This window comes from Bolinopsis microptera, chromosome 8 (assembly GCF_026151205.1).
Source record: "Bolinopsis microptera isolate Bmic1 chromosome 8, MBARI_Bmic_1.0, whole genome shotgun sequence".
Lineage (NCBI taxonomy): Eukaryota > Metazoa > Ctenophora > Tentaculata > Lobata > Bolinopsidae > Bolinopsis > Bolinopsis microptera.
This window is the reverse complement of record NC_087079.1, coordinates 3,851,178-3,875,832: the sequence shown is the minus strand read 5'-3', so window position 1 is coordinate 3,875,832 and position 24,655 is coordinate 3,851,178. Positions and strand designations below refer to the sequence as shown.

General features: G+C 36.7%; 2 protein-coding genes across 3 annotated transcripts in view; one reads left to right on the top strand and one right to left on the bottom strand.

Annotated features, from left to right (window-relative positions):
* Positions 1-823: 823 nt before the first annotated feature.
* Positions 824-24,655, bottom strand: part of LOC134819175 (outer mitochondrial transmembrane helix translocase-like) — an 84,454-nt gene continuing 60,622 nt past the window's right edge. The window contains exons 2-10 of one of the 2 annotated variants that reach the window (XM_063828964.1): positions 4,492-4,633; positions 4,292-4,387; positions 3,589-3,709; positions 3,273-3,364; positions 2,842-2,972; positions 2,569-2,689; positions 2,221-2,326; positions 1,996-2,119; positions 824-1,498 (exon numbers count right to left, since the gene is read on the bottom strand). In XM_063828964.1, the coding sequence (XP_063685034.1) occupies positions 1,324-1,498; positions 1,996-2,119; positions 2,221-2,326; positions 2,569-2,689; positions 2,842-2,972; positions 3,273-3,364; positions 3,589-3,709; positions 4,292-4,387; positions 4,492-4,620 (1,095 nt within the window). In that variant the 5' untranslated portion in view covers positions 4,621-4,633 and the 3' untranslated portion in view covers positions 824-1,323. Of the gene's footprint in view, positions 1,499-1,995; positions 2,120-2,220; positions 2,327-2,568; positions 2,690-2,841; positions 2,973-3,272; positions 3,365-3,588; positions 3,710-4,291; positions 4,388-4,491; positions 4,640-24,655 lie in introns of those variants that run through there. The other variant, XM_063828962.1, reaches the window with a different exon arrangement.
* On the top strand, positions 22,687-24,528 carry LOC134819822 (uncharacterized). Its single transcript, XM_063829970.1, has 4 exons — positions 22,687-22,771; positions 22,987-23,244; positions 23,367-23,499; positions 24,008-24,528. The coding sequence occupies exons 1-4, from the start codon at positions 22,691-22,693 to the stop codon at positions 24,100-24,102; spliced, it is 567 nt and encodes a 188-aa protein (XP_063686040.1). The 5' UTR covers positions 22,687-22,690; the 3' UTR covers positions 24,103-24,528.

The window sequence follows — 24,655 nt, the reverse complement described above, 5'->3', positions numbered from 1 at the left end:
ACGGTTCTTTAATAGCTGCAGCAATATCAGCAAACTGTTCAACACATCTTGTAACCAGCCATGACATTTCAAACACGTTAGCTAATTTGTTGATATCTCTAAAGAGAACTCTAGATATTGGTGGACTCTCTCCCGAGTAGGCAGCATCTATAAAATATCTCACAGCATCCTCACTGAACTCCTCCATATCCACACTGGTCAGATGAAGAGTTGTGGTCATGTGATCTATCACGGGACTGTTGAAAGATAGGATCACTGAACTGGCTGGTATCACTGCCCCCTGACTTGCCTTTAGTTCCAGGGTACTGTGGGTTGGAGAGTCCAGTAACCGGATACCAAAATTCATTGGTACACTCACATTCGGAGCCATTGTTCCTGAGTTATTATATTTAGATAGACCAAAGTGCTCCTTTTGACTCCTGGAAATTTCTAGGAGTCAGGGGTGCTTATGCTAGGAACATAGCATGCAATATCCTAGACGTCATAAAAGTTGAAATTTACAAATTTCCATATTTCAGATTATGGTCAAGATTCGAGCACTTTTATGGCATGGTAAATTTGACAATTACACGTTCTGCTGTTTCTAATTCAAAAAAGTCTCATCTACATTGTGCTGATTCCATTACAAATTTTCTTTATTCTAATGTGGTTGCCCAAATTTCCAGCTATACACAAGGACAGAAGGTTCACATATATCATGTAATCTCCGAGTGAAGGGGGTCTGAAAATTGCCGATTATATTATTATATAAATGGTTCCTAACAAAAAATACCCAGTGCGTAGAGCTCTGAGTGTGAACGGGTGCAAGACAAAAGTCAGTTCAAAAAGGATCGCAAAAACTCAACACCGTGGTAACTAAAGGCCGGACTATTGTGAGTATACTAATACCACGCTGATCAGATGATGCACAATGATATCCATTTAAATGTAATAAGATATGTTAAACATAGTTTTTAATTTATAAATAATACAACAAACTGCAGAAAATATCGTTTAAAATTGTATAAATATGAACAAACTGTTTAGTATAACATAATCGTATCACTATTATAACATTTTGTAGACATTTATTTGAGATTGCTGCTTTTGTGCTTGTCTGAATTTGGCCAAATTATCTAGCTCCTCTTGGATGATTATATAACGCTTTAGCTCTCTTTAGCTTTATATTGTGCAAGAAAATGGATTGATTGAGCAATTCTCAACAAAAGAATTACCTAAACCTGGTTAGATTTAATAGACCTATCACCTAACAGTAACAGCCTAAAATAGCCTAAAACAGACCGAACTCGACTGAACAAAGACTAAAACTAACGTATCCTAACATCAGTCCAAAAACAAATCACCATCACCGTCCCTAAAATGATTACTGAGTTTATCGTTGTTAAACAAGGATGACGTAACAATAAAGTCAGACATGTTAACGGGTCTGACAGAGGGCATGTCGAAGTGCTCTTCTGAGGAGGAGAAGGAGGAGGAGGGCTCCGCCAAGGATTGTTCTCTGCGTGGTGGTAAAAAACTTACAGTTAAAATTAGGGTTATTTATTTATTTTATTAAGTAATAGCCTTGTATTAATTTACAAGTTTACATAGGTAAGGCTCCAAGATATTTTAAAAAGATCTTTTATTAGATTATTGATTTGTTTGCCCGAAGCTTGAGTTCGAATACAATAAACAAAGAAAAATTTAGTGCGAGGTTATCAATTTATTTGGATCAAGGCTGAACTTTGATTTTTAGAAAAAACTCAAGCGAGATAATTTAATCTTAAATAAAAATGTAATACGATATTTCAGTTATCAGCAGAAAACACAGTCCATATATGACTGGAATCAGACACTGACAACATGTGACAATAACACGTGACAGCAGCACGTGACAACTACACGTGATAACTGGATAACAACACGTGACTATAACACGTGACTAGACCACGTGATAAACGTACGTGACAACAGCACGTGACTACAACACGTGACTATAACACGTGACAAACATACCTGAAAATCTCCCGGTAACGGACCATACAAGATTGAGAACAATATTCCTTTATGTCAGAGCCAGACATTCCTTCTGTAGCCAGGGAGATTTGGGAAAAATCTACGTTGGAGCCTACGTCCTCATCTGAAAAAAATTAAATAAAAATGAAATAAATATGATGGAAAAGAGAAACGACACGATGTTGATGTTTTAATCTATCATGTAAAAGACCATGAACTACCAACCTTTTAACAGCACCTGTAGGATATGCAGTCTGGCTGCCTTGTTTGGGAGTTTCAGAGGGAATCTGACTGGAAGTCTCCTGTACACTGCTGCGTCCAACACATCCGGCTGAAATTTAAGTAATTTGTCAGAGTGTAAGGATCACCATTACAGGACAATTAGAAACACCGGCACCTTCCCAATATGGATAAAACAGACCATATTGAAACTATATCTGACATCTCAGCTCGAATGATAGAGATAAAAATCTTATAAACTTGCATAGAACCCCATCGAATCTTCATTATAATTCGGAGTTCTACTGTAAAATTCTGTTTCACGCTGTGCCGGATTATAACATGAAAACTAACCAAATTAGTAGCTCCCATCACAACGATCCTTGTATCTTTGGATGATATTAGTCCATCCCAGTTAGTCATAAATACTGACTTAATCTGCTGAGAGGCTTCGTGATCTCGGGTTGACCTCTGACTGAAAATAAGCGGTAATTCTAGTCTCCGATGTACGAAAAAGATGTTTTAATGTATTCAAAATTCCATATTTTTGTAAACGTTACCACAATCCAACTATCCATTTTAAATTTGGTAAATTATTGGGCACCAGAAGTATTTTCGATAAATTACCCGAGAAGAATGTCTATTTCGTCGATGAATAGGATGACAGGACTGTAAGCACTGAGTTTCGCAGCTAGGGAGAAGATAGCAGCTACGTATTTGGGGGACTCTCCAACGTACATGTCATGTAGCACACTTATCTGGGTGTGGTTTATATATGTCATGTAGCACACTTATCTGGGTGTGGTTTATATATGTCATGTAGCACACTTATCTGGATGTGGTTTATATTGTCACTTTATGTGGGGTGTTTGTGCTACCAATTTTATAATATCTTATACAATAACTCATGATTTATAAGCTAGATTCGGTTCAAGTTAGGGGCACAGAGTCAACTAAATACAGATAATGATGTAAGGGTTTAAGACAATATACTATGTATATTGTATAATGTACAAGTTCAAATCATGTTCATACGCTCAGACAACCTAAACACTTACATCCACATTTATGAAGATACACCCACTTTCTTTAGCGATAGCTTTAGCCATCATAGTCTTACCGCAACCTGGCGGCCCGGACAACAATACTCCTGCAATTCACGTTATTTGTCAGTAAACCAGTACCTATAAGGTTTAGGGTACAGGATTTACAACTAAATTATTTAGATTTGTAAATCAATATGGCATTGTGTTCTGGGATGAAATTAATAGTGGAACGGTGGCATAGAATGTGAAAACTGAGTGCAATATGCTCATAAAACATGTGACAAATCCATTTTAGTCTGATTAAATCAGTAGACATTAAGATTTCAACCTTTTGGGAAGGAGAGAAGTTTGGAACCACTGAATATTTCGCTGTTTACAATTGGCATTATGATAGTTTCTCTGAGGGTTTGAATCTCCTTGTCAAGTCCTCCGATATCTTTCCAGGTGACCTGTTGAGAAGATTGTGACATGTTATCATCGTTACATAATGCAGACCGAATTGCAAACTATTCACTTGGATCTTGTGAATAAATCTCTTGAAAAAGATGATACCTGCCACCTGGTACTTGAACCTGGCACTTGAACCTGGCACTTGAACCTGGTACTTGAACTTGGTGTTTGAACCTGGTACTTGAACCTGGTACTTGAACCTGGTAATTGAACCTGGTGCTTGAACCTGGTACTTGAACCTGGTGCTTGAACCTGGTACTTGAACCTGGTACTTGAACCTGGTACTTGAACCTGGTGCTTGAACCTGGTACTTGAACCTGGTGCTTGAACCTGGTACTTGAACCTGGTGCTTGAACCTGGTGCTTGAACCTGGTACTTGAACCTGGTGCTTGAACCTGGTATTTGAACCTGGTACTTGAACCTGGTACTTGAACCTGGTATTTGAACCTGGTACTTGAACCTGGTGCTTGAATCTGCCACCTGGTACTTGAACCTGGTATTTGAACCTGGTATTTGAACCTGGTACTTGAACCTGGTGCTTAAACCTGGTACTTAAACCTGGTATCCCCACAAGAACTCACATCTATAGACGATGGTACTACAGCCATGGTAGCAACTGCTAACTCGTGTCTTGTAAGATCAAACTCGTCAACTCTAATACCCATTTCTAGAAACTTCTGAAAAAATGGACCTATGAAAAATTAATATTGTAGAGTAAGACTTTCGATTTCATTACATCGGAGATAAAATACGATTAGATTGCTTGGCGGACATTACTAACTTGGCATACTAAGGATCTGTTTTTCTTCCTATCCTTCAATCCGTCGAGATATGAAGCAAAGAGCATGCTGGCTACAGATGCCATGATCAGGCTGCCACCAATAACGAACATTTCGCGGAGAAATGACATCCTGTCCACTGTTCTTGGCATCGCTAGTTGGGGGTGTAGATTAGATATTATAGAATGATCTGCTTAGTACTTATCCATGTATTGTGTAAAATTGCAAGGAGATATATGCTATGTGGGCTCTTTGGGTACTTAAATAAACACAATTGATCGGACGATATGGAAAATAGTTACATCGGCTCAGACGGCTGCCAGCTATACCATCAGCTATTTAAATTTCAAGCTAAAGCGATAAGATGACAAATTAAAAATATAAGCCCGTGTTGCGCGCACTATACAGTATCTTTACAGCCGCGTATTCCGTATCAGAGTAAAGAAGACCCTTCTAGATCGTTTCTAAGTGTAGCACACTCGTGGAGGTTGGAGGCATCGTTTGATCAAGATTTCTGAACTCCGGAGAGAGCTAAACCATACTAAAATAAACTCTCTCCGGCAGCAAGAACTCCGAGACAGGTCTATGTTTTAAAGTTAAATCAGAAGAGATTTAAGAGAGATATGATATCGAAAATTAATGCTATTTTTGTAATGGATAAATAGTATTAAGAAACATTTTAAGAACCAATTACGTCATCAGCGAAGAGAAACATAATAGATATCTTAGGTTGAATCCTGATGTCAATGATGTGGTTAAAAAGTATTCCATTAACTTGTAAAGTAGTGGGAAGTATAATGATAAGTTTAATTTTTAACTAGTTACTGGGTCTCTGGACAGCAGGGTGTCATAATTATTGGCGTGTTAAACATTTTCAAACGTGAAATATTAGCTTACCCAAGCTTTTGAAACGACCATTACTTGACTTCTGAGGGTCAATTTCTGATGTAGTTTCGATGATTGGAGAGGTAATCTTTTATAGTTTATACTTCAGTTCAGACTAAAAACGAAGTCTGAAAGAAAATGCTGACAGCCGGGGAGTCGGAGGATTTGGTTAACGCTGACGCCAGATGCTAACACTGCAGAAAAAATCAAAAGGTAAGGTATAACCATGCTGTACCTAGAGTTATATAGTTTATTTTATTGATTTTCGTAAAAATATTAATCATTACGAGTGATGATTTTGGCAAGCTTGGTGATAAGTTGGAGTGCTGACAGTGCAAAGAAAAAAGTTGAGTTTGCAGGGAATGTTGACAATGCAGCTGGACATGCCAATGATGACGTTTTGAGATTAACGTGGAGTAAAATAGGTTTGTCTGAGGTGTAGAAATATGCCATCTATCTATAGTTGACAGACTAATTGGTTTCTGGACAAGGATTCGGTCAAAACTGTGAAATTTCGGCCCAGGGAAATTCGTCTTCAAAAACAGAAAATGGGACAAGATTTGGGAGAATATGATTTTCCCATTTTGTCGGGGATTTTGACTTCCAGTACCTCTATTTGGTCTCATACCATCCTCAGTTAGCTGACTAGTTGGTCACTGGGCAAAAAATCCGTCAAATCTGTCAAATTTCTGTTCAGAAAATTTCATAATTGAAAATGGGACAGAAATTGGAAAATATGAATTTTCGTTTTGTAAAGCTTTCTGAAGTAAGCTTCCTCCGACCGGAATCAAACTTCCAGCACATCAATTGTGTCATATGCCATCTATTATAGTTGACCGACTAATTAGTTTCTGGACAAGAATTCGGTCAAAACTGTGAAAGTCCAGGAAAATTCGTCTTCAAAAACTGAAAATGGGACAAGATTTGGGAGAATACGATTTTCCCATTTTGCGGGGGATTTTGACTTCCAGTACCTCTATTTGGTCTCATACTATCCTCAGTTAGCTGACTACTTGGTCACTGGGCAAAAAATCCATCAAATCTGTCAAATTTCTGTTCAGAAATTTTCATATTTGAAAAGTTGAAAATGGGACAAAAAATTGGCAGCTGGACATGCCAATGATGACATTTTGAGATTAACGTGGAGTAAAATAGGTTTGTCTGAGGTGTAGAAATATGCCATCTATCTATAGTTGACAGACTAATTGGTTTCTGGACAAGGATTCGGTCAAAACTGTGAAATTTCGGCCCAGGGAAATTCGTCTTCAAAAACAGAAAATGGGACAAGATTTGGGAGAATATGATTTTCCCATTTTGTCGGGGATTTTGACTTCCAGTACCTCTATTTGGTCTCATACCATCCTCAGTTAGCTGACTAGTTGGTCACTGGGCAAAAAAATTGAAATTGGAAAATAATGGGACAGAAATTGGAAAATATGAATTTTCGTTTTGTAAAGCTTTCTGAAGTAAGCTTCCTCCGACCGGAATCAAACTTCCAGCACATCAATTGTGTCATATGCTTTCTGAAGTAAGCTTCCTCCGACCGGAATCAAACTTCCAGCACATCAATTGTGTCATATGCCATCTATTATAGTTGACCGACAAATTAGTTTCTGGACAAGAATTCGGTCAAAACTGTGAAAGTCCAGGAAAATTCGTCTTCAAAAACTGAAAATGGGACAAGATTTGGGAGAATATGATTTTCCCATTTTGCGGGGGATTTTGACTTCCAGTACCTCTATTTGGTCTCATACTATCCTCAGTTAGCTGACTACTTGGTCACTGGGCAAAAAATCCATCAAATCTGTCAAATTTCTGTTCAGAAATTTTCATATTTGAAAAGTTGAAAATGGGACAGAAATTGGAAGATATGAATTTTCGTTTTGTAAAGCTTTCTGTAGTAAGCTTCCTCCGACAGGAATCAAACTTCCAGCATCTCAATTGTGTCATACGCCATCTATGACCGACTAATTGGTTTCTGGACCAGAATTCGGTCAAAACTGTGAAATTTCGGCCCAGGAAAATTCGTCTTCAAAGATTTGGGAGAATATGATTTTCTCATTTTGTCGAGGATTTTGACTTCCAGTACCTCTATTTGGTGTCATACTATCCTCAGTTTGCTGATTTATTGGTCACTGGGCAAAAATACATCAAATATGTCAAATTTCTGTTCAGAAATTGGAAAATATGAATTTTCGTTTTGTAAAGCTTTCTAATTGGTTTCTGGACAAGAATTCAGTCAAAACTGTGAAATTTCGGCCCAGGAAAATCCCCATTTAGCGTAACTAACAATATTAGCTTACCCAAGCTTTTGAAAACGACCATTACTTGACTTCTGAGGGTCAATTTCTGATGTAGTTTTGATCATTCGAGAGGTAATATTTTATTCTTCAGTTCAGACAAAAAACGAAGTCTGAAAGAAAACGCTGACGCCAGATACTAACACTGCCGAACAAATCAAAAGATAAGGTATCACCATGCTGTACCTAGAGTTATATAGTTAAATTAATTGATTTTCGTAGAATTATAAATCATTACGAGTGATGATTTTGGCAAGCAATGCTGATGAGTTGGAGTGCTGATGATGCAAAGAAAAAAGTTGAGTACAAAAAAATTGTATTTTACTTTTTTTTTGAGATGAACGTGGAGTAAAATAGGTTTGTCTGGGGAGTAGTTAAAGTAGAGGATTTGAGGGATAAGTTGGAAATATGCCATCTATCTATAGTTGACCGACTAATTGGTATCTGGACAAGAATTCGGTCAAAACTGTGAAATTTCGGCCCAGGAAAATTCGTCGAGAATATGGTTTTCCCATTTTGTCGGGGATTTTGACTTCCAGTACCTCTATTTGGTCTCATACTATCCTCAGTTAGCTGACTAGTTGGTCACTGGGCAAAAAATCCATCAAATCTGTCAAATTTCTGTTCAGAAAATTTCATAATTGAAAATGGGACAGAAATTGGAAAATATGAATTTTCGTTTTGTAAAGCTTTCTGAAGTAAGCTTCCTCCGACCGGAATCAAACTTCCAGCACATCAATTGTGTCATATGTCATCTAAAGTTGACTGACTAATTGGTTTCTAGACAAGAATTCGGTCAAAACTGTGAAATTTTGGCACAGGAAAATTCGTATTCAAAAACTAAAAATGGGTCAATATTTGGGAGAATATGATTTTCCCATTTTGTCGAGAACTTTTATGGCTCGAATTTAGTGCATTGTGTTCAGAATCTGAAACCAAATGGAATCCAAAAATGTATAGACTGTAACTCATTCAGGTGGATCATGTGATCCACCATGTCAACAGCTGCAGCTAGTTAGCTTGTTGGTGCTGCATGTGGTTAAGATGTGACAAAAGTAACAAGATATACAAAATCGACCTATAGGGTGTGCAATCTGAACATGACATCTGCAAAGAATTGATTGTTACCTATGAGAGGATTTTAAACGAAAGAGGTGTTTATCCAAGCTCAGTATCGTGCATAATCTTCATTAGCATAATAATTAGGAAAATATTAGACAATTAATAAAATATTACATCACGAGGTTGCCAAACTAGAGGACTGAAACAGTTTTCATGGATTTCATACTCTATATGAGCCCCTGTGTGCTATGAATGATAAACGAAGTTCTCAGACTGTTCTGGAGTATTAACACTGAATACTTGGTTGCCCTTTTTCATTGGGGGGGGGGGGGGGGGGACAAATGGCAATGTTACGCACTGCACCCGGACAGTATAGAGACAATAATTGATTAGACTACACTTGACTGTCACATGACTTTTTAAACACATTCTTTAGTCTGATCTGAACCCTAACCTTTTCCCAATACCTAACTAAAGCATATTTTTAAAAAACCCTGGGGGAGGTTGCCGGAGGGGAGACGAATCATAAAGGAACGCTCAGGGGACTGGGGGGAACAATATGCTGTTAACTACTCTGTTAGGATTATTGAAGAGAGCATAAAAAAACGAAACCATGTTCTAGGAATATTTATAGATTTGAGTAAAGCATTTGATACAATCGACCATAGTACACTCCTAACAAAACTAGATAGGTATGGAATAAGAGGCAATGCAAACTGTCTCATTGAAAGCTACTTATCAAATAGAACACAGTACACAGAAGTCCTTAATGAAAAATCCGAAAACCTCATCATTAAATATGGAGTTCCACAAGGCTCTGTTTTGGGACCGCTCCTTTTTCTTCTATACATAAATGATATTTCCAATTCCTCAGATTTAGGAACTTTCATACTATTTGCCGACGACACCAACATTTTTATTAATGGCAAAACTGTAGAAGAAGCTTATGAGAAAGGCAACAAATTGCTAAGCTGTATAAAAAAGTATATGATCCTTAACAAACTACACATCAACATGTCAAAGTGCTGTTATATGCATTTTAAACCAAAGGCTAGTAAACCAGTAGAATTTCCAGATTCGCTTCAACTCCATATTGATGGCTTTCCAATTAAAAAAACCAAAGCAACAAAGTTTCTTGGAGTTGTTATTGATGAACAGCTTTCCTGGGGGCCTCATATAACAGCACTTAAACGAAAGTTAAACTATGCCTCTGCCACCTTAAATAGAATTAGGGACTCTGTACCGAAGGAACTCCATAAAGACCTATACCACACACTATTTGAATCCCACCTTACATATTGTATCTCAGTTTGGGGTGATGCAGCACTCTTTAGGACAGCAAGTATCTGGTTGTCTCAGAAGCACTGCGTACGGGTCCTCTTTGGTGATAAAGAGGCATACCTAAACAAGTTCCTAACATGTGCAAGAACAAGAGAGTTTGACAGCCAGGCACTTGACCATACATTCTTCCAACTAGAGCACTGTAAACCACTTTTCAAGCAACAAAACATCCTGGCTTTCAAAAATTTATATACATATCATACTTTTATGGAAGTTTTTAAAATACTGAAATTAAGGTGCCCAGCATCACTGCAACAGAATTATCAGCCATCTTCTAGAAAGGAAACCACTCTCATTTCACAACTCCCATCTAATGACTTCATATCAAGATCCACAAAAATCTGGAGCACAATTGCACCTAAACTTAAGCTTTTTGACTACTCCTACAAGATTAGCCTTGCTAAAAGTCGCCTGAAAAAGGCACTTCTAAAGCTGCAACATGCTTATAATGATTCAGCATGGACTTCAAGCGATTATGACATAATGCAGCTGTCATTTGAAAACAATCCCCTTCAACAAATGTAATCCAGTGTTCTCACTTCTCGGCCCACAGGTTCCTCCTATTAAAAAGTTTTTGATTTTGGTAAATGTGTGCTGACTCCACCACCTATTTATTTAACCTAATATTTAGTGTATTACAGGTAGACATTGACTTAGGTAGGTATTTTTCTCTTAAGGTAGATATTAAGAATTTGGTAAATTTCTTAATTGTATGACTATTTCCATTATTGAGACGTTTTAAATATTTGATTTAAGAGGTTTTTTTTATAGGACTGGTTCACAGTGTGAACAGATTCCAGATTTATATATTTTTTAATCTAGGTAAACTATAGGTAAAAATATAATATTAATCATAAGCTAAAATGTACTAATCTTTGTATTCTAAATGGGGAAAAAGAAGAAACATTGTCAGTCAGTCGAGAAAATTGTCAGTCAGGCTATATGGCAGCTTTGTAGATGTTGTGACTATGCTAGTAGTGGTCCCAGGCTTGCGACTGGAATTGCGGTGTTAAATCGATTTAATGGTACCAACGATCCACCTCCCACTTGTTGTTTGGTACTTAGCATTAATAGTGTTAGCTGTAGCCATTTATAGCAAGAATCTTAAAACTAAAGGGGATGACAAGGAAAAGAGGAAGGAAAAAGAATAACGGGACAAACAATTAATTAAAGTATTCATAGGAGCATTAGATATTGTAATTACAAGCTTCAATAATAAATCACTGACTAAAACTTCTAATTAAAATGACACTTGGTACGCTCGCCCATTTTCACTGGTCAGTCTAAACTTCGGTTTAGCACGTTGTACACTTATTCACCTAAGTTTCAGAATTTGTTCAGTTTAGCAGAGTTAGTACCCGTGTTTCAATAAATCAAAAGATATCATATCAGGGGAGTTCTTTAATAATGTTACGGTCATCTAGAATACCGAACTTCCTGAAAACGTTATCATATTTCCTCAGACAACGTTTAATGCCTTTAATCAGTCTATCACGGCTATATCCTCTATCAATTAGAATTTTGAATATTTTGTGAAGATGGGAGGTAAAGATATCCAATCTAGTGCAAACATTACCATATCTAAGAACTTGACTTGAAAAAACGTTGTAGCCAACCTCGGTTGGGATGTTACTGTGAGGAAATGTAAGGGATACAACATGAAAATTAAAATCATCAGTTTTGTTATACACTGATATTTCTAGTCCTTCTGTGGAAATATTAATATTTAAATCAAGGTAGTTAATGATTTTATTATTGGAACCAGCTCGCTCCATCTCCAATGAATTAGGATAAATATCTTTAATCAATTTATGAAAGTAAAGGTAGTTAATAATAGATAAATCGTCAACATATCGTTTATTATTGGATAATATCTTTGCTAATCCCATTTTCTTTTCCTGAAGTAAACGTTTCATATAATTAAATTCCTTTTTGCCAACAGTGAGATCAGCTATAGGGGAACTTGAATTTCCACCCATAGGAATACCCTTGGTTTGTATGAATACAATCCCACCGAAGACGACATAATATAAGTGTTATAAATAATAAATTTAACAGCCTCTTTTAGGTCATCTTGACTAAAGCAGGCATGAGAATCATAGGTTTTATTGGAAAAGAAACATGTATTACTGTCTCTTTTAGAAATACAAATATATCTATTACGGTCTGAAAATATTAAATCAACAACTTCATTAATCATATTCTCTACTTCAATCAAGTCTAATCTGGTATAAAGAGTAGTAAAATCATATACTTGTATATTATAAACATCGCTATTTTTGATAGCTTCAAGGAATTCACTTGAGGAATCTATGCTCCAAAACATGTTTATACCGCTGTTGTTGTAGATTGCCTCGCAGTATTTCTTGAAGTATTTCCTCAAAAGTTTCAGACAACAGTTAACTTGGACGTTAAGTTGTTTCGTAACGCAAAAACGGGCACCTGCAATGAACCTCGCCTTGTAAGGGTTCTTATGAAGCTTAGGGTTCCAGAAGATGCGTGCTAGTCGCAAGTTTTTATCTTCAACTTGTACATTAAATCTCTCCTTTAGACTCTCAGATATTTTATTGACATAATGAGTCTCGTCTTCGCTACAGGGTTTATATGTATCATTACCTATACATTCTAGAGTATTAGGATCAAAACCCATTTCATTGACAAGAGTTTTTACATAAAACGTTTTACAAATAAATGAAATATTACCAGAAGCTTTGTCGATACTACAAATAATGTATTTACTTTTCAGCAATTTAAGACTTCTTTTAACATCATCTTTTTCCAGTGTGTTTTCTTTTATTTCAAATGTTTCAGGAAAGTTTTTCTTGTAATATTCAATACGATTGGAAACTATTGATAACACTTTTTCCTTCCAATCGCTGAACTTTACTTCTTTTTGACAGTATTTTCTACTTTTTGATTTTATAAATTTATCGACAGCTTCGGTAACTGGTCATATATATCTCATCTGGAGATTTAAATGTGGGAATTCTGTATTTACAACCGTAGGAAAGTACTTCCCTAAGTTCAACATTATCAACAATATCTAAATTACCAGTAACTACATGTCCATGAGGAGGATAATTGAAAGGGGAGGAGTGACAATCGCATGGACTACCTAAAATAGATTTAATATCAGAAATAGAAAGTTTCTTTAAGAATGAAGCATAGTTACAAATAGAAAGACTTATAGGATCATTATACTCATAATAAATCTGTAATGGTGTAAAAGACTGAATCAAAATGGGAAGCAAATCAATGACTGAAGTGTCAGAGAAAATAGATTTTAGGTTAAGATTATCAATGAATTTGCAATTAAATGGAACAATTATAAATTCTCTATTACTGGATTCAGATTTGTTCTGATGGTATTTGGGGGAAAATGTTGAACAGAAAGAGGAACATACGTTGTAAATCAATCCTGAATTATTTTGACTCAAAGAGTAGAGAGTGTCTAAATCTGATAAGCTATAACATTTTAATGTTTTGTATATGGAATGTTCTGAAGAGATGTTATCTTTCAGCCTGTTAATATCAGACTCTATGGTATCCAGAGACTTCTTAGGCTGAACTTTCTTCTTTCCATTCCCTCTGCCACGTTTGTATCGAGCAATCTGTCCACTAAAATAATTCATAACCCGATCTTGGGAGATGTTGCCCGTTCCTTTCTTCTTGTCATTAAGACCAAGAGGGAATGCTGTCCCAAGCTTCTCTATCCAGTAATCCTCCAGGAGAAGTAAATCATTTTTGACATCGGTGGACATGTCAGAATCAACATAATCTACAATCTGTATGGAAGCATCTGAGAAGACGTGACCAGGAATATTAAAATGTTCATATAAAAATGTGGATGATTTGGCTTTGACACAATTTCTGTGGCCATTGACTCTTTTATGAAGTGGTTGAGTTGTTTCTCCAACATAAGTGATATTTAATAAATGATTAAAAGAACCAATTTTAAAGTTGCCATAGTAAAGCCTTTAGGTCCAAAAATTTAGGTCACGTAAAAACAACTCTAAATCAGTAGGCTGTCACTCTATTAATGCACCACACCGCTTCCTCCACTGCACTAAAAGTTATACAATAAATTCTTCAATCCTAATTTTGTATCGTGATGGAGACCGGTGTCCATACAAAAATTTTACTAGGTTGCCGTTTGGTGTGAGCAATAGCGAACAGCACGAACACTCCTTTGCCCCGTCAACCTATATCTAATCTATTTAAAGAGTGACAACCATACTACACATTGAATTAGGATTCCTTTAAATATCAAATTGATTTATTGTAAACTTGTTTACTCTGTAATAAATGGCATAAAATTGAATTTTTGTTTAACTGAATTTTTGTTTAACTGAATATTTTTCCGTAGGACCAAAAGCAGCTGATTAGTCAATTTCGAGAGAATTTTGATGAAGACCCTGCCCAGGCCCCCTTAAGTGCCAGCTGAGTGTGGAAAAGATGAGCTAAGACAACGTGTGAGTAGTCTCTATGTCACACCCGTCTGGTCCAGCTCCTCTGGCACAATTCAAGAAAAAAATCGAAATTGACTTTTTTTCCCTTGAAATTGTTGTTTTCTTGACAATTAAGCATTTGGTGCGGTTTGCGAAATTGACAATATTGGAGATGTGTTAGTAGTCAAATATGTCATTGACGGAGGGGTAGTAGTCCTGGAAATATTGCCCTCTTATTTGGGCAATAGCCGGGCACTGTCCAAGAAAAGCGAGCTAAAGCATATGCTTAAATTCTAACCATAACGAGAAATTCTAGACCATTTTCCTTGAATGGTCATGTCGCCTGATCCAGACAGTTTTTTTATCCAAATCAGTGTTTGAAAATACATAGATAATAGATTTAATAGATATGTCGCTGGTCCGAAAATTTGTGTAACTGAAAAGAGTCGTACCTTTTAATCAGCTGTAATCAGCTTTAATCTCCACTACTCCAACCAGCTCCCGGAAGTACTATACTAGTTGAACTTTTCCACCAAATTCCACTGATTGGAGTCAAGAAAGATATGAGTAAAAAGTATATCATCGATACTCAAGCAAAACTAAGTGGTTTTATATAGCCATCATAGAAAAAGTCGTTAAAAGTGGTTTTGTCCAAAAATAATGTGACATAAAAAACTTGTGTCAAGATGTGACCTCCGATTGTTTTAAAAAAACTCCTCCTTCTCTCCTCGTAGACTATTTCAAAACTTTAAAAATGACATGACGACTGCCCCGCTAACATTTACTCACAAGTTTTAAATACGTTACACTGCTGAAATTCATACTTGCTGACAAAATGCATTCATGAAAATACGTTTAATTGTTTTAAACATATATATAGGAAAGTTTTTTTACAAAAAAAGGGGGACCCCCAAACCATGTAGCTGAGACACCTCACAGCAAATATACCAAAGTGGCTCTTGCTTGTGAAATGTTTATCAACTACCCGCCGAAGCGGTGGGTTGGGAGTCTCCCTGGGGTCATATCGTCCGTAAAACTTTACACAATATAAAAGCATATTACAATAAATTATCCATAAAATTTACATAAACAAACGAACTTAAGAGACCTCATAGCTCGTCTTCTGGGGTTTGAGGTATGAAATTGTAGGATACGTCAGTGGCGTAACGTTGCCTGTTGGCGCCCCCCTGCCGAAAAGGCGCCCCCCTGTTGGCGCCCCTTCCCCTTTTGGTGCCCCTCCCTAAAATTGAACAAATTAGGTGATTTTAGAGGATACGCCGGTAAAATCTCTAAAAAAGTATGTATCTAGAGCAAAACGCGCAGTTTTGCTAGTACTTTAGTTAAGTTTTCGAAATTGTCCCACATTCAAACGACGATTTGGCGCCCCCCTAAGACGGCGCCCCCCTGCACAGCGGGGTCAGCAGGGCCCTTCGTTACGCCACTGGGATACGTTATCAAGTCCAAATACATCCAGTTTGATGTTTCGTTCGCATTATAGATTCACATTCACTTTCATTTTCACTATCACACACAGTACAGGGTCATACCTTAATACCAAATTATTATAGGGCACAAGAACAAATTTGTTTACAATTATCAAAATATGTTGAGCCCAGCAGCTTACTTCCTTTCCTCTCTTCCCCCGTCGTCTGGAGCGTGTGATTTTTGTTGATATCCGAGCTCTTGTTGTTTTTATCTTTTGGTTAACTTTCTGTGATTGGACTCGGTATTTTCGTCCCGGCCGAGTGGGACGATGCTTGCTCGCCAGTTAAGCTATACTGTAGATGACACTAATTTCTACAAACCACAAAATATTAAATATAAAATGTGTCCAGTATGGCGCAAATGCATAATTTGATAATTTCTCGACGCCGTCGTCGGGGTGAGAGTTATCTGAACCAACTGCATGCCCCTACGATTGCGTCACCACTGGTGAGCAAGCATTTGTTTGTTGTTTAGTTGTGTTGAAAGGGAACATTACTTGATTAATTCATCCATTCGGATTTTAATAACGATGAGCTATGATATACCGTTCATCTTAGACTATTGGATCAATCTTATTATATGATTAGATTTTATAAACGAACTTGGCATACAAAAGATTATAATGCGGAGGTTGGCTGGCTCTTCTATAATAAATACGACACTTCAATTTACAGAATGCTTGCTAGAGATAAGACAAAATATTATCAGACTATACATGCAGCATGAGTAACTGGTGGATAAGCCTTCGGTAAAAACGGATCCGGAAAAGTCAATGCGGCACTCGGGTCCTTGGTATTGTCGTCGGTATACTGTCCATTATCTACGTTCTGCTTTGGTAGTTTAAACAATAGTGAGTTCTAAATATACAGCTTTAAACCGATTAAGTATGAATGAATGAAATACCTGACAATCCGCACTCTTATAATCCAAAAGCATGAGTAACTCGTAGTGATGTATGATTTCTAGAAACTTTAAATTAATTTTGGCGCTCACAGGTCCTCATGAATATATGTGATTGCCGCATAAGGTTCTGTAAATGCGCAGGGCACCTTCAAGCTTAAATTATTCACCTTACTGAGGCAGTCAACCAACGCGCGGCTTTATTTTTATGATATGATATGTTTTGATTGTTATTAATAAATACCAAAATTTAAATTTGTTTTCCTTTGTTTTCCTGATGTGTAATTATAAATTGCTTCATTTTGCACTAAGTTGACGTGATTCGACCAAAGTGAAACGTGGAATTGAGAAACTTTCGAGACACTTTCAATTCGAGACACTTCACATCGACAATTTATTAATTAACCATATATGCTATAGCTGCAGTGCGTAAATATATATATGTATAAAATACAAACAAATAGAAACTTGCTAGAAGTGATTTAAGCACATGTTTACGTCAATTATTACTAAAATTAATTTACTTTTTGTTTTAATACAATTTCATTGTACATGTCACATAAATGGGTAGTTGAATGAAACTTATGATACAGATGTCTACGCAGAGCCGCGTACTGCCTAGTGCTTTATGGTTAAGCGGTACCGATTTTGCGCAGAGGCGCGCGCGCTCAATCATGAGCATGCGGTTTTGGAATTCTCCGCTATTGCAGTGATCAATGCCTGTACTGCGCGAATGACTGGGCCGCGCTCAGCCTGTCATTCCGCCTAATCTCTATTCCGCCTAATCTCTATGTTGTTTACAACATTAAAGCCTGGGGTCCTCAGGTAATGCGCGAACGACCGAAATTTCCCCAAAAATTATTATGCTTCTGAAATTTTGGCTTTTGCAATTAATAAATGTATCATGTTATTGTAAAATTACAATTCAATCGACCCTGCGCGCGGTACTTACTGTTACGGCCGCACTTAAAAATTACTCACCAATGTGTGGGCGTGGCTGTGTGCGCGGCGGGATGTGCCTATATTAAATTATGGTCGAATTTTCAGCTTTGACATTATTTATAAATATAACAAAGTATGTATTGATTGTTTTGTGGTAAATAAAAATGTTGTTTTTCTTTTTGAGTAAGTTTGTTTTTCGTAACGGGTAATATTCATAAAAGATGTGTTTCAAGATTTTTGATGAGTGAAACTAGAAACTTTGCGTACTGTGACTTGACAAACTATTTTAAACTTACAACTTAACAAAAGTTTTTGAGTTTTTTTATTTTGTTATTTTATAAAATAATTTGTGATTCGTATAACTGCATAAATTGATTTTGAATACATTGCAAAAAATGTAACCCCGATTGATCATAACTTTTGAAAAAAAGCTACTGCAATGCGTGCAATTAGAGGAAAGGGCTTTCTGTGGGATATAAACTGCACATTTAAATATTTAGGAGAAAATCTTTAAATTAAGTTAACTTGTATCACGTGGTGACCCTCACTGTCGCTTCACTATAGTGTAGAGTTTCAACGATACAGGGGGAGCCGCGCACTCGTGCGCGTTGGGTCATACAACGTATGACAAAAGTTAACATAGTTAATATGTTTTGTTATTTTTTAAACGTTATTTGCTATAAACAAGAGCCCTGATTTTGGGGAATAATTTGCGCGTGTGCTGTGGCGCCTGCCGCAAAGATTATATTTACTAGTTGCTCTAACCAGAGCCCTCTCGCTTGCAGTAGCGCGCGACCGCCGAAGGCGGCAAAGGATTATATATTCTACTTGTGAAACAAGCGCATCACGCTGTACGCGTATACACATGGCTATGTGAAATATACTAGCAAGGTAGACGTAGCTGGGAATTTTACCTTTCACCGTGTTTCTGGACAGGATGCCTGTGAAACTCCTAGACTATATAATGTGCATGACTCATGTGCTTGTTCATGTTATTGAGTCATGAGGCTGCATGTTTGTGCAAATCCGCTGTGGACTTTTTATTTTATCCAATCTCCATGGGTCAACTTAACCGAATTATCGGGCAATCTGTGATTGAGGATTCAATAAGGAAAGGTCCTACCAAAAGATTTGGAATCTTTTACAGGTATCCTGCAGTTGACTATAATGCATAATTTGATAATTTCTCGACGCCGTCGTCGGGGTGAGAGTTATCTGAACCAACTACATGCCCCTACGATTGCGTCACCACTGGTGAGCAAGCATTTGTTTGTTGTTTAGTTGTGTTGAAAGGGAACATTACTTGATTAATTCATCCATTCGGATTTTAATAACGATGAGCTATGATATACCGTTCATCTTAGACTATTGGATCAATCTTATTATATGATTAGATTTTATAAACGAACTTGGCACACAAAAGATTATAATGCGGAGGTTGGCTGGCTCTTCTATAATAAATACGACACTTCAATTTACAGAATGCTTGCTAGAGGTAAGACAAAATATTATCAGACTATACATGCAGCATGAGTAACTGGTGGATAAGCCTTCGGTAAAAACGGATCCGGAAAAGTCAATGCGGCACTCGGGTCCTTGGTATTGTCGTTGGTATATTGTCCATTATCTACGTTCTGCTTTCGTAGTTTAAACAATAGTGAGTTCTAAATATACAGCTTTAAACCGATTAAGTATGAATGAATGAAATACCTGACAATCCGCACTCTAATAATCCAAAAGCATGAGTAACTCGTAGTGATGTATGATTTTTAGAAACTTTAAATTAATTTTGGCGCTCACAGGTCCTCATGAATATGTGATTGCCGCATAAGGTTCTGTAAATGCGCAGGGCACCTTCAAGCTTAAATTATTCACCTTACTGAGGCAGTCAACCAACGCGTGGCTTTATTTTTATGATATGATATGTTTTGATTGTTATTAATAAATACCAAAATTTAAATTTGTTTTCCTAAAATTTGTTTTCCTGTACATTGTTTACCCCGTTCTAGTTGCCTGTCCGTTTTCAACCCAGTTAGCAGTCAAGGACACAAAATCATACACAAAATGAGCATTATATTTTATTGTTATAAATTTGGTAAAATGTGCGAAAATTAAATTTCTTTTTTATTGAATTTCTTGTTTTATTAAATTTTACAAACCATAATTTGAAGGGAGCTTTCACTAAGCACCGGCTGCATATGAAATAATGCTGAGACAAAATGTCTTGGGAGGTTTTCAATGAGGGCTCCTCAAGGGCCGTTATGTAAACCTGTACTCTGTATGCGTTAGGAAATTATAATTAAATTTCAGTCAAGTCATACAAACATCTTTATACACGATTATCAGTGGCGTAACGTTAGTGGCTGATTTAACTTGGCGCCCCCTGGCGGCTCGAAAAAGTCGCCCAAATTTTTTGTGTCCCTAGAAAAAAAATAAAAAAGGTCGGGTACCTTTTTTTGGCGCCCCCTACAGCTCTTTAGCGCCCCTGGAGCAAAAAAAGGACCCCAAAAATGTTTTTCACACCCACTGAGCGCTAAATTGGACAGGGGAATACACCAATAAGGCGTTATTTTTAGCGAGAGGTCATAAAATTCAAGAAAAATTCAAGAAAAAACCTAGGGGCGACTTTTCGTTTAGAAAGGGCGCCTTTTTGGCGCCCCCTGAGGGTGGCCGGGGCAGCGTTACGCCACTGACGATTATATAATTAAAAAACGCATTGGTGGTCTATTCTGTTAAATTGTGTATTTTGATCAATCACGGGAGACAAAGTAAAACAAGTTGTAATTTGGGTTAGTAACTAAGTTACAACTAGTTAACAAAATTGTTAACAAATTGGTAATGGGTTAGCACACTAACGCTGCACTCACTATCACTGCACGTCACTCTACACAGACCTCAAACACAACTCTCACTCACTTAACCTCGTGAGTGGTGTGGTAATGTGATTACAAACAAATCTTCCCAAAACTGTAAATCCTTCTTAATAACAGTTCAAACTTCTTATAAACTACTTCTTCTAACTTCTTCTAACTTCTTAGAAACTAATTCTTCTATCACTTCCCCAGAAGTGATGTGAACGTGTTGTGATATTCCCTTACTCACAAACACTAGATCTTCTCTTTAGGTTCTTCTGTGTGGTCCCCGTGACACACACACACACACTGGAACTTGACTTGTCTGGCTTTCACTCTTACAGCAGCAGACACTCACTAGAACTAAAAACAACCCTGTAAATATAAGAAAGTATGTTAGAAAGTAGTAACCCCAAAACTACAAACCTAGGACTAAAGGAACTATTACAAAGAAACTGAAACTACTACATAGAAACCAAAAATAAGCTAAACATTACACTACCTGCCCTTCAGGGTTAGCTCTCGTTCCGTTCACCTGAATCCTCTATATTTACATCCTTGTTGTATTTACATGCTAAGGGAATGAGTGTGTGTGAAACAACAAAACATAACCACTCAGACATGTCTATGAATATAATAACTTAAAGGTAAAATATGATATATTCAAGGTATAAAACATGATACTATATTTGAGTTAGTATTAACATAATAATCAATTTTGTTTTGTTAACCTAATAGCAGAATCTACATCAACTTATATACAGTTTTGAATTTTGATGTACAATTTCTCTTCAGCTTGCATGACATTACCATGAGAAATGCTGCTGGAATAATTGTGTTTCGTTTTGAAAATGAAATTCCTGAGGTTCTTCTGTTATTTAATGCAAATGGTAGGTGGAGTCCCCCGAAAGGTGGCAGAGAGAAAGGAGAATCCGAAATGGAAAATGCGATGAGGGAAACTTATGAGGAGTCAGGATTGACGACATCTGATTTAACCATGATAAATGATTATCGATATCAGTTTGAGTACACAAAATATGGGATGAAAAAACACAATATTGTGATATTCCTGGCAAAGATCAATGATCCAAACCATGAAATCATTATCTCTCATGAACATACTAAATTCCAATGGATGAAGTATGATGAGGCTGTGACTTCTCGCAACCATCACCCCTCTAATGACCAATTCTCGAAAATGTATGAAAACGTATTTCAGTTCATCAAAACAATCTCACACTAACCTTCAAATTAATTGGTCTTTTGCCATTCACTCAATAAAGATGGATTACCATTCATAAGTTCTAGAGTCATAGATTTTGATGTTATGTGTCACTTAACAATCTGCTGAAAATATCCCCTTGACTAAAATTATAAGATGAAGCCCCTTTTGTAATATTAGTTATATTATAATATACCATGTACATGATGTTATGATTGTCTATAGTGATGGGAGTGTGTTTAAAAGCCAAGAATGCATGGATGCTCTTTTCGATTGAGATTTAGATAGTGGAAATTATTATGACAGATAGACTCTGAAGAAAATAGCAATATAGGTGTGATGTTGCCACATATTTTTGATGTAGTGATATTTTGCGAAGTGTTGTGTTTTTTGAGGTTTATTATATAAGATGGTTAATAGTCATGTTGTTGCAGTTCAAATATATGTAAGTACTATAATAATATGAAACAGTATCTTTGATTTTTAATGCCGTTTATCTAAGAAGCGTTTTTATAGTGGTTTAACTGTAAAACAGTAATTAATTCTGTGCTACTTTTATAATTTGGTAATTTCATATGATTATTTTATCATTTTCTTTCAGTTTATAGCAGTTTATTCATTGTTTTCAATCAATAATACTTGACTTTCATTGATGTATCAACATATGTTTGTAGGAGGGTAAAGCACCTTCTATTTTCAATGCTTGTGATGAGTAAATGCTCCAACTCTAAGTAGCTTTCAGATGACTAATTCAAACTTTAGGCATGACAAAGCAAATCTCAACAGCTGTGTCCGACGCAGTCCTCTCGCTTACTTGTCTCGTGGCAAGTTATGACATCTTCGTGGTGGGTCTCATTTTTATGTTTTCAAACTTTCATACAAAATGATATTTTGTATTGATCACTTTACTTATTTAAGTCAAATGAGGGGTTCTCAGTAACAACTGAGGCAATTAAGAGTTATTCAATTGCTCAATGCAGCATCTAGATACTTTTAAAAATATGTGATTTGTTCACTTGTGAAGCTTGCCCAAGTTATCTGAATAAACCTTTTTTTTCAGAAAAAGGAAAATGTTTTCCTGATCTACGGATTCATATTAGCAGGCCTGGCTGCTTTTGCTGGTGTAGCACGATTTAGTGGTTGTGACTCTGTCAAGGACATTCACACTACTCTGTCTCTTCACGGTGGAGCAGTGGGTTTTCCCTGGATGCTTCTCCTTTTTGCTTCCATTCAACTCAACCAAGGAGCCAAGCTATCTCTTGTTTCACCTGGCTGGGATATCTTAATTATTCTTGGAATGCATGTTTGTACCACACAGGTAAATTATAAGTATTGTAATTTAATTAAAGGGGCTTGGATCAGGCTCATTATAGAAGATTCAAATTGATGGTATTTTCTGAACAAGGAGACAGGTTCAAAACATTTTATTCAATGTTACAGTACGAGAATACCCGGAAGATGTTGGTTCCTGCCACACTTCTCGGGCTCACATACTCTGCAATCATCAACAGCAACCAAAACTACCTCATGGCTAGTGGGCTACTCTTGCTCTCTGGACTTTTTGGAGTAACAGGTATTTTTACTTATGCTAATTATATTTGGACATAGGTTATTTTCGCCAAACCTTTGGCAACATTTGATATTTGCCACTTTTATCTCTTTATTATTTTCCTGTCCCCAGATTTCGGCTGTCTATCATTCGATAGTTATTCACTGTCAGCACGTATTTTTGTTGTTGACAAGGTGCAGTGGCGTAACGAAAGGCCCTGCTGACCCCGCTGTGCAGGGGGGCGCCGTCTTAGGGGGGCGCCAAATCGTCGTTTGAATGCGGGACAATTTCGAAAACTTAACTAAAGTACTAGCAAAACTGCGCGTTTTGCTCTAGATACACACTTTTTTAGAGATTTTACCGGCGTATTCTCTAAAATCACCTAATTTGTTCAATTTTAGGGAGGGGCACCAAAAGGGAGGGGGCGCCAACAGGGGGGCGCTTTTTTCGGCAGGGGGGCGCCAACAGGCAACGTTACGCCACTGACAAGGTGACTGAATGTTCCAGTTGCCTAACTTGATCATTGTTTCAGGAAAGATAGGGCCGGTGTATCGCATTGATCTGTTTCACTATGCACTGTCTGGTGCTGTCTACGCTCTCCGCTCTGGACTTATATCTACAGTCTGAAATATTTGAAGATAAAATGCTGCTGTGCTGTACTTTGATTGACAGTATAACTGATGCCAGCAAAAGATTCGAATTCTATGTGTTCAGACTTGATTATTTTGTTTGTGTTTATGATTCGCTGGAATTTATGTTTAAAGTTGCTGCACTTTATATTATTTTATAATATTTGATTTCCAATTGTAATCACTCATCTATGTATGATTGCAGTAAACTTTTTTACCATGTAATACGGAGTGATCACACTCTTCACTGTTGAGCATTATACATAATAATAATTCAAACCCGGACCCAACGGATTTCTAGTTTTATGCTTTGTTCAGTGAAGTATGGTCTACATTAATTCTATGAATCTATGAATAAAGAATCGTTTTTCAGTAATTATTTTTGTGCATCTTATTTGTTCACAAAATCGAATAATTTTAAAAACTCTGGCGTGTTACTTGACTTGAAAAATGAAAGTTTAAAAAAGTGACAAACATGTCAATTATTATTATTATTCAATATTGTGTGGTCCATACATATTATGTACTTTTTATGAGTTTATGATAATATT